This window comes from Ricinus communis, chromosome 4, assembly GCF_019578655.1.
Source record: "Ricinus communis isolate WT05 ecotype wild-type chromosome 4, ASM1957865v1, whole genome shotgun sequence".
NCBI classification, from domain to species: domain Eukaryota; kingdom Viridiplantae; phylum Streptophyta; class Magnoliopsida; order Malpighiales; family Euphorbiaceae; genus Ricinus; species Ricinus communis.
In genome coordinates, this window is record NC_063259.1 from 24,589,363 (window position 1) to 24,602,070 (window position 12,708).

Here is a 12,708-nt window from a genome sequence, read left to right on the forward strand (position 1 = left end):
GAAGAATAACACTCCATGACTGAAACAAATCCAAGAATTAACTATAAGTCATCAGATGTTGCTTATTACAATGATACGAACATAAAAGCTGTGAATATACTACTAACAAAGTAATGGCGTGTATAGCATAAATAATCATATAGAAGAAACATAAATACAGTTTAGTTATCAGATAAATAAAAGTACAGAAGACCAGCTATAACTCGGACAAAAATTGTAGAAGTTTTACTGCCAATCCATGAACTGAGAACCCCTGCTGACATCTATTAACAGGCCACACTGCACCTGAAGCACCACCACCTTATATTGCATTAATTTGCAGAACTTGACACATTTGAGTTTGCAGGCCGGATTTCCTTACTTTCCAGTGTAGGTCGTGGTATGTCAGGCTTATAGATTGCTAGAAAACAAAGAGCTCCAGCAGTTTGTTTCAGGCATGATTAATCATACGTAATTGGAGAAGAAGACAATATACACCAAGAATGCCATGAGGGGAAGAAACAATGAGAAAATGGTTCTGGAACTGTCATTTGGCAACCATGGGTAGGCATCTGGAGGTGGCATGACACAATTATCCCCATTAAAGTAAATCCTCCTGGGGAAAGCCCATCCCTTTTCAAAAGTGAAAGTTGATTTGTCCTTTCGGAAAAGCAGCTCTGACTGTACATTCCCAAGAGGGCCAGCTTGTGAGAGAAAATCATTGTAGAACTTGACTCCCCATAACATGGCTGTATCATCTGCAAACAGAATTAATTTCCCAAAGTTCATATAACACATACAAAGAGAAGAATGCCAGCATTTACAAGGAAATAGAACAATAAACTCTGGCAAGATTAACTCACTTAATCCATCATAAGGAGTTAATGGCTTGTAATGAAAGCTGAAGATCTGGGTGAGGTTATCAAAGTTGGGGTGCTGCACAACTAGATTCCATTGCGTATAGTTCATTCTGTAATTGAAATTTGTGACTGAAACCTTAACCCTCCAGTACTCCTTGTAATTGATCTTAACATGCCAATGGACTCGAATTGGGCACATATGGCTTGTACACTGGACCAAAGGAGTGTTGTCAGATTTTGTTGGAGCAACCACAGAAGCTAAATGCGGAGCGTCTGGACTGTAAGGTATTATTAAGGCAAAAGATCAGAAGAAATAGTCAGGTAAAAAGATCAGCAAAACCATGCTTATAGAATGAAGAGAGAAGTAACTTAAGTAGACTGCAAATGATAAATGAGAAAACTTACTCCACACAAGTCCCAGGTCCTGCTGTGCTATTTTGACAGCCGCAAGCACATGTTGGGCAGCCTACTATTGTGTCATTATAGAAGGAAGACAGAGAAACACAACAGGTGGGTGTCTTTTGAGCCAGAAATTGTGAATATGTACAAGTAACATTCCAGGTCACTGCCACATAAAAGTAACATTAGATAAACCCAGAAAGTTGTTTGATCATAATGAAAATCATATTAGTTATATTAGGAAGAGTTATATTCGGCAGGAATTGCATCCTATTTCGACCTTCAGTTCTTAAAGGGTAATACTTTCAGTATACCAACTTGATTGGATGAACTACTATATTCACAAGGAAAAGAAAGATAAACTAGAGAAACGCAATATTAAAACTTAATGAGGATGCTATTGCTACAAATTAATCACCGTCATAGGCTAAAAGTGATCGTGTTAAAATACCAGATTGGCCACACAATCCAGTCCAGAAAAGCACATTTATATCAATGAATATTTAAGCTTTGTAGAGACTTAGCATATTACTTACTCAAAGCTTGAGTGACTCTCCTCTTATCTGGAGTTACAAATTTGGTTGGTCTCACAATCTTTGCTGGTCCACATGTGTATCCAGGCCCAGGTGCTTTCAAGGTGAAGTTCTTTGGTAATCTAACTGTTTTGTTAGAGGTTCCAGCAGCACCTACACTAACTTGGAAGGAGCTTACTGCAGTAGCAGGGTCCTGTGCCCATGAGTTTATTACTCCTCCTTTACAGCAATTAGCAATCTGTTGGTTGTAAGGAGTTCCTGGCAATAAATCAACAACAGTTGGATCCTTCTTACAGCAATGTGGGACATTTCCTTTGAATTTTGAACAATCCCCTTGCTCTGTGGTTTGGGCCCCCACCATGCTCCATATTACTTCTTTTTTTGCCCATGTCCACCCCAATGTCCAACCTGGAGCTTGAATGTGGCGATATTGCTGGAAATTATACATCGTAACAACTGCCTGCCAAGCACAAGTGAGAAGGAGAATATATTAGAACAAATCAGTATTTAAAATAACAACTTCTAGGAGTTGAAAATGAGGATCTTTGAGATGAAAAATTGAGTTCCCCAAAATGACAGAAAATTTATTAATTTAATTTAGAAGCTGCTGAAGTAAAAAGGCCATCACTATATCAAGCTGAAGGGGGAGTGTGGAAGCAAGGGATAGCAAGATGCTAGCTTCGTACTTATTTTAATTGAGATTCATAAACTTGATTAAACATAATTTTAAACTACACCAGAGTAAATGCATGAGTATTCACATATTAACATACTTTAGAATCAACCTAAATCTTGTAAAAGACTAACTAATACAGCTGGGAGGATGATTCCACTAGAACACACTCTAACATTTCATATATCAGATGCTAATCAGTTTTGAATTGCTAATACTTACAACATAGCCATCTGGAGTCCAGCTCATTACATCCCATTTGATAGTGATATTCCCATTTGGATCAAGAGCATCATAAGCTTCTGCAAATATTTACGAGAAGATAAAAACTTCAATTAAGTAATTCCCAAGACTGTTACCATATACACCAAATCCTAGAGTAAAAACCAGCCTAATGGTTAAACTGCAAAGAAAATTGATGGTAAATAGAGAGATCAAATACACACCAAAATCCAAGCATTAAGTGAATAAGAACATGGCTAAATATCCAACAGTAACCAACATTAAGAAGTACAAGATCTTAACTTTACAGTATTAATAGAAACCCAGCATTGAAGTTCACCAAAATAAGAATCGAAACAGCTATATCTTAAATTTCACCAATTACATCTCTACTTCACAATTCAAGTTAAGTGAAAGTGAGGCAAATCTCAAGTAAAGAAGCAAAAACCAGTTCATAAACAAGAAAAAAAAAAAAAGCATTTTACAAGCACAAGTTTAAATACACGGAAAGCAAAGCAGACTGACCTGAAGGAGTGAAAGTGAAAGAGGAAAGAAAGAAGAGAAGCAAGATGGTGAAAGTGGAGAGCTTCGTAATGGATCCAGCGAGTGATGAATCCATTCCAGGCAGATTTGCGCTGATGTAAAATCTGATGTTTAAATTTCCTGACTTTTTTAACTCAAGATCTGCATAAAAGAGGGAGAGAGAGGAAATGGGTGTGGAATTTCCTTCTTTCTTGTCACATGGGAAGAGAACTTTAAGCTCAAAGTAGCAGTCTTTATAAGAACCACTGTCCAGTTTAAATCTACTCTTTTGAAAGGGATCCAGTTAATTTTACTGACGTGTTAAAATGTTCATGTGATTGCTAGTTAGATTACTATAATATCCTTATATATATATTCATTTTACTTGCAACTCATTTTACTCTAAAAAGAATTTGAAAGACAAAAGAGTTCTTTTTCATATATATCAAAATCTTCTTTATCAAAATTAAAAAGAAAATATTGTAATTAGAACAAAACAGAGAAGAGTGATTAAAATGGACAGAGAGAGAGTGGTTGCTGGTTAGTTAGGGACAACATTGGCAGAATAGAAAGAAAAAAAAGGGTGATGTAAAAGAGGAGAAATACTACGAGGAAGAAGAAAATGGCTGTAAATAATTACCGACAGCAATGGAGGCTGTGTGTGTGGACCAGCAAGCAGATGATAAATAAGCAGATTATTATTATTATTTCCCCACTGTCGGTGGAGAGAGAGAAATCAATGACTTTTGGTGGTAGAAAGACAGCTTAATATTTTGGGTTTTTCTTTGGTTGTCTCAATCTTTCTCTAACCACCTTATTATTATTAAATCAATTACTTCATTTTCATTAATGTCTCACTTTATATATTTGAACCGACAAAATCTTGTATTTAGAGTATCAGCACATGTCAAAATAAAGTTAATAATTTACATTATGTTTAATAAAAAATTTAAGAAATTTATTTATAAATTCAGAATTTTTATACTTAATTAAAAATAAAAAATTAATTTATAATTTTAAAATAAATTTAATTTGTATGAGATTAATTATAATTAAATTAAATTATAACAGATAGATAAAATTTCTAAATATATTGTAAGTCTGTATATTTTATAACATCAAAATAATTTTTAAATCTATAATATTTATTGACTCTAAACACTTATAAAACTGCCGGCTACATATATGTTTGAAGTGTTATAATAGGACAAAATCTATTAAACTTAGCATTCTTTATTTATGTTTAACATTTAAACTTTGATATATTATGTTTATAATTTTTTTTATTTTTAAACATAAAGACGGAATATCAAAATTAATATTTAATTATGTAAATAATTAATTATAGAAAATATTAAAAACTTAATTATATATTTGAAATATTTATTTAATTAAATAAAATATAGACGAGTGATTTATAATAAGTTAAGATAAATACTATTTTTATATTATAAATTATTAACAAAATAAGTTCTTATTTGATTAACTACTTTTATATTGTGTTTGGTTAAAAATTATAAAAATTTTAAAATTTATTTATAAATTTAAAATAATATTATATTCTAAATAAAATGAAATTAATTTAGAATTTTATATAATTATATTTATATAAAATTAATTATAGCTACACTAAATTCTAACAAAATAAATAAAATTTTCAAATGAATTCTATATTAGTAGGTTAATATATTTTATAACACTATATATCTCTTTCAATTTTATTTTATTTTTTATATATTTTCTAAAAATATATTTTTAATCGATTTCAATCAAATATAGTATTAAAAGATTTATATAAAATATATTATATATTATGTGGGAGCTGATTAATAAATACCATGCCATTTCTAGTGGCTCTTGAGGTTATTTGAATCTTCTATTGGGTTCCTGGTCCTAATTCAGATTTGTAAATTCATGTATGTCTCATTAGAATGATTTGATTTCTTGTAAAAAGGAAAAATTGTAACCAAATCTCTTTTCTATTAAATGATAATGCTAAGCATAATAATAATCATATAAAGATTGCTTTCCCACCAAACTATGTTAACCTAAACCCTTTGGTTGAAAAGGCTAAAATAAAGAGGAAAAAATGGAAGAAATAAAAAATAATTAAATATTTTAGCACAAATTGTTTTAATCATTTTACATCCGAGGTAATGTATAATATTTTTATAAAATTATTTAGTTAATTTTAAAAAAGATAATATTATAAAAATATTAGATACCATATAATAAAGGTAAGCTATTGAGAAGAAAAATAATAAAAAAATGTATCTCCCTTTTTTCCAAAGCAAAGGCTAAGCTTCTGTTGACAAATGTAACAGCTGTATCCTGCAATCTCTACTTGTATTATTCATACTACTTCATTTTCACAGGCATATAAATTATCCCTAAGAAGTTCAATTAATATTTAGATTATATGATGTACGTTCTCGCATTGTTGAATTTTTATATATTCCTGTTGATGAGTTAATTTTGATTTGTCTGGCTGCAATATTAAATTAATTTTAAATTTTTTATTACACATATATACAAATTTTTGAAATAGCAATTGATATGATATTAAAATATAATAAGAATATCAATATTAACAACATATATTTTAAAAATGAGTTATTGACCTATATAATTATATAGAATATAAGTTAAATATATATTTATATATTTAAATTTGTATCGATTAGTCAATTTAATATTTTAAATTTTTAATTTAATATAATATCTATTTAAATTCTATAATAATATCTAAATATATATGTATATAATTTAAATAGATATATTAAATGAAGATGTATTTTCATAAATATTAAAATATTATAAAAATAAAAATAAACTATTAGATTACATTTAAGATTAGGTGAAACATTAAAAATCTAAAATTAAAAGGTATGAATATGACTTTGACTAAAAATAAACATAATATATATAAAAAAACCCTAAATTACTGTTTTTCCATCAATATTGAATTCCAGGTATAATTGTTATTTTTACCCTTTTCCCTAACCAAGAAAAGATAGTTAAAAAAATATATTTGTAAGAGGTGTAATTTATTTAGGCAAGTAAAAAGTACCAAAGCAGATAAAATCAACACTTAAAACTAAAATTAATTATATTATTTATGTTCTAAAAATAGAATATAAATAGAAATTGATAGAATATCAAAATGCTTTCTTATTTTTAAAGTATTAAACATCATCAATCGGCCAAAATTCAGTTAATATTAATTTTTTTTAAAAATAAAAAATATTTTAAATTAGATTTCCTTTTCTTTTTTAAATTTACTTAAAGTGGTATAAATTTATCACATCATGTTGGAAAAAAGCTGCCCTCCTGATAAAAACTTGGGTATTGGAATGGTATAATCGATATTTACAGGAGTATAATTTAATACACAACTTGAAAAAAATTAAAAATATTAGTCATTTATATATATTAATATTTGAAATTTAAATCTTTTAATATCTATATTTAATATTTAATTTATTAAATTTTTATTTTAATATTTATACTATTCTTAAAATATATAATTTTTTATTAATTTATTATTAATAAGTTACATTTCTAATCAGACACTAATTTTAATTTTAAAAAATAATATTTATTATATTTTAATTATATTAATTTTAATAAAATAATAATACTAATTATATCTTAAAAAAATAATATATTAATATTATATTAACTAATAAATAATTTTCTAATTAGATAATAATATTAATTTTATTTTAAAAAATAATACATTAATTATATTTTAATATTATTAATTAATAAATTTATTTTTAATTAAATAATAATTTTAGTTTTAAAAAATTGTTCTCTTAAATTATATTATAATATTATATTTAATAAAAGATTAATCTTAATAAAATTTTAATCCTAAAAATTAGTAATATCAATTATAATATTAAGTTATATAATTAAAATTAATTAATAAATATTTTTAAAAAAATATGGGTTTATTAGAAGCTTAATTAAAGAATATAAAAGCAACCAGAAGAAGAGAAACAAGAAAAAGAAAGAAATGGAAAACAGCAGCTTGGAGCAAACACTGCAAGATGGGAAGCTTCATCGACAGCTCAATTCCCTCATCGTTGCTCATCTTCGTGACAGTAGTCTCACCCAGGCAAGTATTATTAATTACATTACTACCTCTTTCTTTACCGTATTATTATTATTATTTTTCTTTTACTTTCATATGCTTCTATTCTTATGTTCTTTCTTTTTATTTTCTTTGAAGAAGACGCTGAAAAGGAGCAACCCACATGAGTTCAATTTGTTTCTCCTCAATTCAGGGTGTCATCATAGTAGTTGACATAGTTTGATAGAGTTGATGGGCCTTAATTTGGCATAATTTGCGCGAAATCTAATTAAAGTTGCTTCCTTTTTCTCACATATGATCTGGGTTCAGTGCAATTTAGTAGCTAAAACCAAGATTAGGGTCTAAAGTTGTCTTCTTTTGCATGGTTTTTCATTTTCTTAGCAATGAAACTCTAATGAGTAATTCTATAAAAATCTGTGTTCTTGTAGGCTGCAAGTGCAGTTGCATCAGCCACAATGACACCTTTAAATGTGGAGGCCCCTCCTAATAAGCTTCTCGAGTTAGTTGCTAAGGTAATTATTTGCATTTTCTTCTTTGTTTCTTTGTTTTATGATTTATATGTCTTATATAGTTTCTGGACAAACAACCAAAAGAAATTTTTTAGATACTGATGTGACAACAGGGTCTTGCAGCAGAAAAAGATGAGATGTTAAGAGGGGTTACTTCCACTGCAATGTATGATTTGGGCACATTGCTACCTGCAGCTTATGGCTCAATCCCAGCTCCCCGTGCTGCATCTGTTGATTTCAGGCAATTTCAATTTTAGCTATATGACTTTACCTTTTATATATATTGCTGTACTCATGATTAAAAATTTGGTCTTTGTTTTGCTACTGAGGGACTTGAGTTTTATGGCCTTGTTGATTAAATCTTATGTCCAGCAGCAATTGATCATATACCCTTAAAGATGATTGTATAGCATCACGCTTAAAGAAGTCATGACATATCTCTTCTGTGAAATCAGTGCTGCACAGGACACAAAGGGCTCATCAAAAAATTTTTCAAAGCATGAAACACGGCATCTTTCTGAGCACAAGGTATGAGCAGAGAAAGAAGAATGGTAACCATGTGTATTCCTTAGCATGGCTGTCTGACTGGGAATAATTAGTTAAGTGTTTCACAAATTGATGGTTTCAATTTTCTAGAATATTGCCAGATGTGCAAGATTTAGTCCTGATGGAAGATTTGTAGCCACTGGAAGTGCAGACACATCAATTAAGCTCTTTGAGGTGCTTGCTTGCCTCCTATTTCTACTCATCAAAGATAACTTTGAATACCTCCTCACTTTTACTTTTGTGCAGATCTCAAAGATCAAGCAGATGATGTTATCAGATGCAAGGGATGGTCCTGTTCGACCAGTCATACGGACGTTTTATGACCATATACAAGTATTTTCACTATAATAACCATTCTGATGTATTATTGCCAATTTCTGCATGAAATATTCAAAAAGGAAGTTATCATCCATTAAAACAAGTTATATACGCTTTGACTCTTTTTTCATATGCTCTGACTCCTTGTCAGTGGAAAGCCATAAATGGGGTCAACAACTAAATTACTTTTGTAATTAAGCCATTAATTTAGGCTGTAAATATTCTTATAAATAGGGAAGGAGATTTAGCTTACCATACATAGCTTCCTAGGATCACTCTATGTGATTAACATGTACAACTCTAGTTTTCTTGTGTAGATGGTAGTCTTGTCTATATAATGAAAAATCTTCTTAAGAGAGGACAATTCGATCTATTTTATTATGGTATCAGAGCCGGCCTTTTGTCTGCGATGATAGGTTTGAACCTAGTCCGTTTGCATGTCACGCTAAGCGTGAGGGAGGGTGTTAGAAGATGTATTTATCCTACATTACTTGGTTACCGAGCATTTATAATGTATTTAAGTGGATTGGATGCCCTTTTCTTTTGAACTAGCTTTTGGGAATGAGTTCTACCCAAACCCAAGTGACACTGGGCGTTCTACTAAGGGATGGTGTATGTTTATTAGTCCAGCCCTTATTTCTTGGAAAAGCAAGAAACAAGATCGCGTTTCTAAATCTTCTACTGAGCCTGAATATAGAGCTATGTCCCAAGCTTGTACTGAGATACAGTGGCTTCACGATCTATTGGTTGAGCTTGGTTTAGCTTACCATACATAGCTTCCTAGGATCACTGTATGTAATTAGCATGTACAACTCTAATTTCCTTGTATAGATGACAATCTTGCCTATATAATGAAATATCTTTTCAAGAAGAGATTCGATCCATTTTGTTACTCCTTTCCCATCATCTTTTTTTATTTGGTATTTACACATTTTATTTCATTGATCATCATTTTAGCTTATAATTTGCCTCAAACATTTAAAAGTTAGTATTTTCTTTGTTGTGATTGCCTTTAATGAATCTTTAAACTCAAAATAGGTCTTAACCATGGGTTTTCATTTTATTTAAACTTAGAGGACGAGTAAAGATTCAAATCCTATATATATGTGTATATATGTATACATTTATGTATATATAAATCTAATCCTTTGTTAATATAACTGCAGCCAATAAATGATCTGGACTTCCATCCTCAAAATACTGTTCTTATATCTGGAGCCAAAGATCACACAATAAAGTATGACATCTTTACTCCTCCAAACTGGAAGTCTCTTCTTCTATGCGTTGGTATCTATATATGTAGATATAGTTGTGGTCATATTTTTCTAGTTGATAAGTTCAGTATAACAGCTGAATGCTAATACTAAGGCATGCATATATGTAAATAAGTACATTAAACAAATCATTAACCATTGCCAACTTGAGCACTTAATGATAATGAATTGAGTTGCACTCTTATGAATGCTTATTAATTCTTTTCAGATTCTTCGACTTTTCTAAAGCTACTGCAAAGAAAGCATTCAGAGTTATCCAGGTTCTTTTCTCTTCCCTTCTTATATTGATCTGAGCATGATTTATTGATTTTTTGGGTAAAATTCATGTCTCGAACACAAATGTATCGACATGAATTTTGTATCTGTAATGACACAGGATACTCACAATGTCCGTTCTGTGTCTTTTCATCCTTCTGGGGATTTCCTTCTTGCAGGTAAATATTCTTTTTAAATTTCATCTTTCGGACATATTGATCTAATATATGATAGTTAAAATAATTCCAACTGATTTTTGTCACTATATGCTTTCAAATCCAGTTGTTCCATTCAGTTTTTCAAAGCCATTATTTTTTAAAAATTGTTCTAGATTTATCTCAGTTTATATTGCTCTCAAGTTCTTTAATGCTATTTTTCATAACTAAGAATATTATCTGTGAAATATTTTGCTTTGAGGCATTCATCAGTATAGGTCTGGGATTATCATGCATGATTATACGAGATGGGCCACTACATGAATATACTACTATGGGTTATGCTGCTAGACAGTTATCTTTCGTCTTCATTTTTGTGTCCTGACTTCCATTCAAGAGTTACCCTATGAAGTAATATCTTTGCTAGAATATGTATAGTGAATCAACCCTGCTATGGTTGCCCTACTGACAAGTGTTGGAACTAAAAATTGACAGGAACCGATCATCAAATTGCACACTTGTATGATGTTAATACGTTTCAGTGCTATCTGTCTGCTAATGTCCCAGAAATTGGAATGAATGGAGCCATTAATCAGGCATGGTCAACATTATACCATTTCCACTCTATTTGATCATGCATAAATAACAGATGGAATCAGGGGTAGTAAGGTGATCTATTATATATACTTGGTTATGCAGGTGAGGTATTCATCTACTGGTGGCATGTATGTGACTGCATCTAAAGATGGTGCTATTCGGTTGTGGGATGGGGTAACTGCTAATTGTATTCGATCTATAGTTGGTGCACATGGAACAGCAGAGTCCACCAGCGCAACGTTTACAAAGGATCAACGGTACAGACGCCACAATTATACTGATGCATGCACGTTTCTGCATTGGGATGCAATTCTCAAAATGAATAACATCAGCCAGGCACTCTTGTGGCTGCAATTTGTTATTGTGGATGCACAAACTTTTAACAAAAGTTTCAACTTTCTTTTTCTGATCAATAATAATTTCAACTTCGAACACTGCTTCCCTCTATGAAATGGCACCTCTACTGGGTATTCAGCATGCTGAAATTTTGACTTTTCTAGGTTTGTTCTCTCTTGCGGGAAGGACTCTTCTATTAAACTTTGGGAGGTTGGCAGTGGAAGATTGGTCAAACAATATGTTGGAGCTACACATACACAACTGAGGTGCCAGGTATGCTGGGGATATTTTTCTTTTCATAAGTTGGCTTTAATTATTTATCAATTTTCCTTATTTTTTATCAGATTATGATTTACATTATTGAAGTATACTGTTTCAAGCTAGCTGACATTTATGGATTTCCAATACATCTATTCTTTATAACTGCTAGTGCATCAATTTAGCTTCTCTACATTTTTGGTTTGCCTTCTGTTTGCAAGTAGGAAGCAAGCATTTAGCTTGTCTAAATAATGGACTACTGGCAACTGCCAAGCCGTGGCACTTGCTCTTACTGTATAAAGAAATGCAATTACTTTGTCGATGTTAGTTGAAATTCAAATTCTACTGTTATCTGGATATTGATATGGCTAGAAGATGATTTAGTGATTTCGCCAGAGATCATGTCCATGTCTTGTAGATTGGACATTTAGGGATCTGAACGTGTTGACTAAGTAATATCCATACCAAAGAATTAATGCTTCACATTGTTCTTTGCAGGCTGTTTTCAATGAGACTGAAGAATTTGTAATATCCATAGATGAACCAAGCAATGAGGTATATTCTGCTTCTTTACCTGTAATGTCTCTTCACTTGTTTATTCGGATTCTCAACCATGGCTGGTGAATGCAGATTATCATCTGGGATGCTCTAACAGCAGAGAAAGTGGCAAGATGGCCGTCCAACCATAACGGAGCACCCCGATGGATTGAGCACTCGCCGGTAGAGGCAGCCTTCATTTCCTGTGGGACTGACAGGTCAGTCCGGTTCTGGAAGGACACTCGCTAAGTAGATGGAAAGAGATCATTGCTTTCCATAAAATCCTCTTTAAAATTAAGGCTTAGTTGTCCAGATACGTTGAGCCAACTACTCTTTGATTTAGAGCATGTACCAAGGGATCCAAGGCTAGTTTACAACGGCTTGTCGTTTCTCATAAAATGGGATTAGAATTTAATAATCCTACAAGGGGTACATAATTGCAGAGTATAATCAAAGATAAAATCATTACTATCTATCTACAAAATTGATTTTGATGCCACTACACTATATTCAAGGTTTTATGAAATTTTTAAGAGATTTCAACTTATTATTTGAGTTCCAAAATTATTAGCAGAAACGCACACATGTTATTGAGATTGAGACCCTTCTCGCTACTCATTTAAGCCTCACATTCTT

The 12,708-nt window shown here is 31.1% G+C and overlaps 2 protein-coding genes across 8 annotated transcripts; one reads left to right on the top strand and one right to left on the bottom strand.

Moving 5' to 3' along the window:
- Positions 1–20: 20 nt before the first annotated feature.
- On the bottom strand, positions 21–3,509 carry LOC8265063 (protein COBRA). The gene is made up of 6 exons (XM_048372708.1): positions 3,192–3,509; positions 2,667–2,746; positions 1,775–2,231; positions 1,245–1,404; positions 843–1,117; positions 21–737 (listed from the first exon to the last, which is right to left on the bottom strand). Exons 1-6 carry the CDS (start codon positions 3,283–3,285, stop codon positions 445–447), a joined length of 1,359 nt encoding a protein of 452 aa, XP_048228665.1. The 5' UTR covers positions 3,286–3,509; the 3' UTR covers positions 21–444.
- Positions 3,510–7,182: 3,673 nt separating this feature from the next.
- Positions 7,183–12,571, top strand: LOC8265064 (cleavage stimulation factor subunit 50). Of its 7 annotated transcripts, XM_015716512.3 has the most exons (14): positions 7,183–7,311; positions 7,716–7,799; positions 7,910–8,037; positions 8,252–8,324; positions 8,433–8,516; positions 8,589–8,675; positions 9,827–9,897; positions 10,143–10,194; positions 10,311–10,368; positions 10,840–10,940; positions 11,044–11,198; positions 11,442–11,550; positions 12,034–12,090; positions 12,166–12,571. In XM_015716512.3, the coding sequence occupies exons 1-14, from the start codon at positions 7,210–7,212 to the stop codon at positions 12,319–12,321; spliced, it is 1,317 nt and encodes a 438-aa protein (XP_015571998.2). In that variant the 5' UTR covers positions 7,183–7,209; the 3' UTR covers positions 12,322–12,571. The 7 variants fall into 7 exon arrangements, with proteins under 7 accessions (XP_015571998.2, XP_048228666.1, XP_015572003.2 ...); XM_048372709.1 differs by lacking the exon at positions 7,183–7,311 and having other exon boundaries at positions 7,429–7,799; positions 7,892–8,037; XM_015716517.3 differs by lacking the exon at positions 7,183–7,311 and having other exon boundaries at positions 7,429–7,799; positions 7,920–8,037; positions 8,172–8,324.
- Positions 12,572–12,708: the final 137 nt, after the last annotated feature.

Excerpts from the sequence above, each read along its gene's own strand:
- LOC8265064 (XM_015716512.3), top strand. The coding sequence starts at position 7,210 with ATGGAAAACAGCAGCTTGGAGCAAACACTGCAAGATGGGAAGCTTCAT. Across the intron at positions 8,676-9,826 it reads CGTTTTATGACCATATACAA|CCAATAAATGATCTGGACTT; the intron begins GTATTTTCACTA and ends ATATAACTGCAG. Across the intron at positions 11,551-12,033 it reads ATACACAACTGAGGTGCCAG|GCTGTTTTCAATGAGACTGA; the intron begins GTATGCTGGGGA and ends TGTTCTTTGCAG.
- LOC8265063 (XM_048372708.1), bottom strand. The coding sequence starts at position 3,285 with ATGGATTCATCACTCGCTGGATCCATTACGAAGCTCTCCACTTTCACC. Across the intron at positions 1,405-1,774 it reads GAGAGTCACTCAAGCTTTGA|TGACCTGGAATGTTACTTGT; the intron begins GTAAGTAATATG and ends TTTATGTGGCAG. Across the intron at positions 738-842 it reads AACTCCTTATGATGGATTAA|ATGATACAGCCATGTTATGG; the intron begins GTGAGTTAATCT and ends TTCTGTTTGCAG.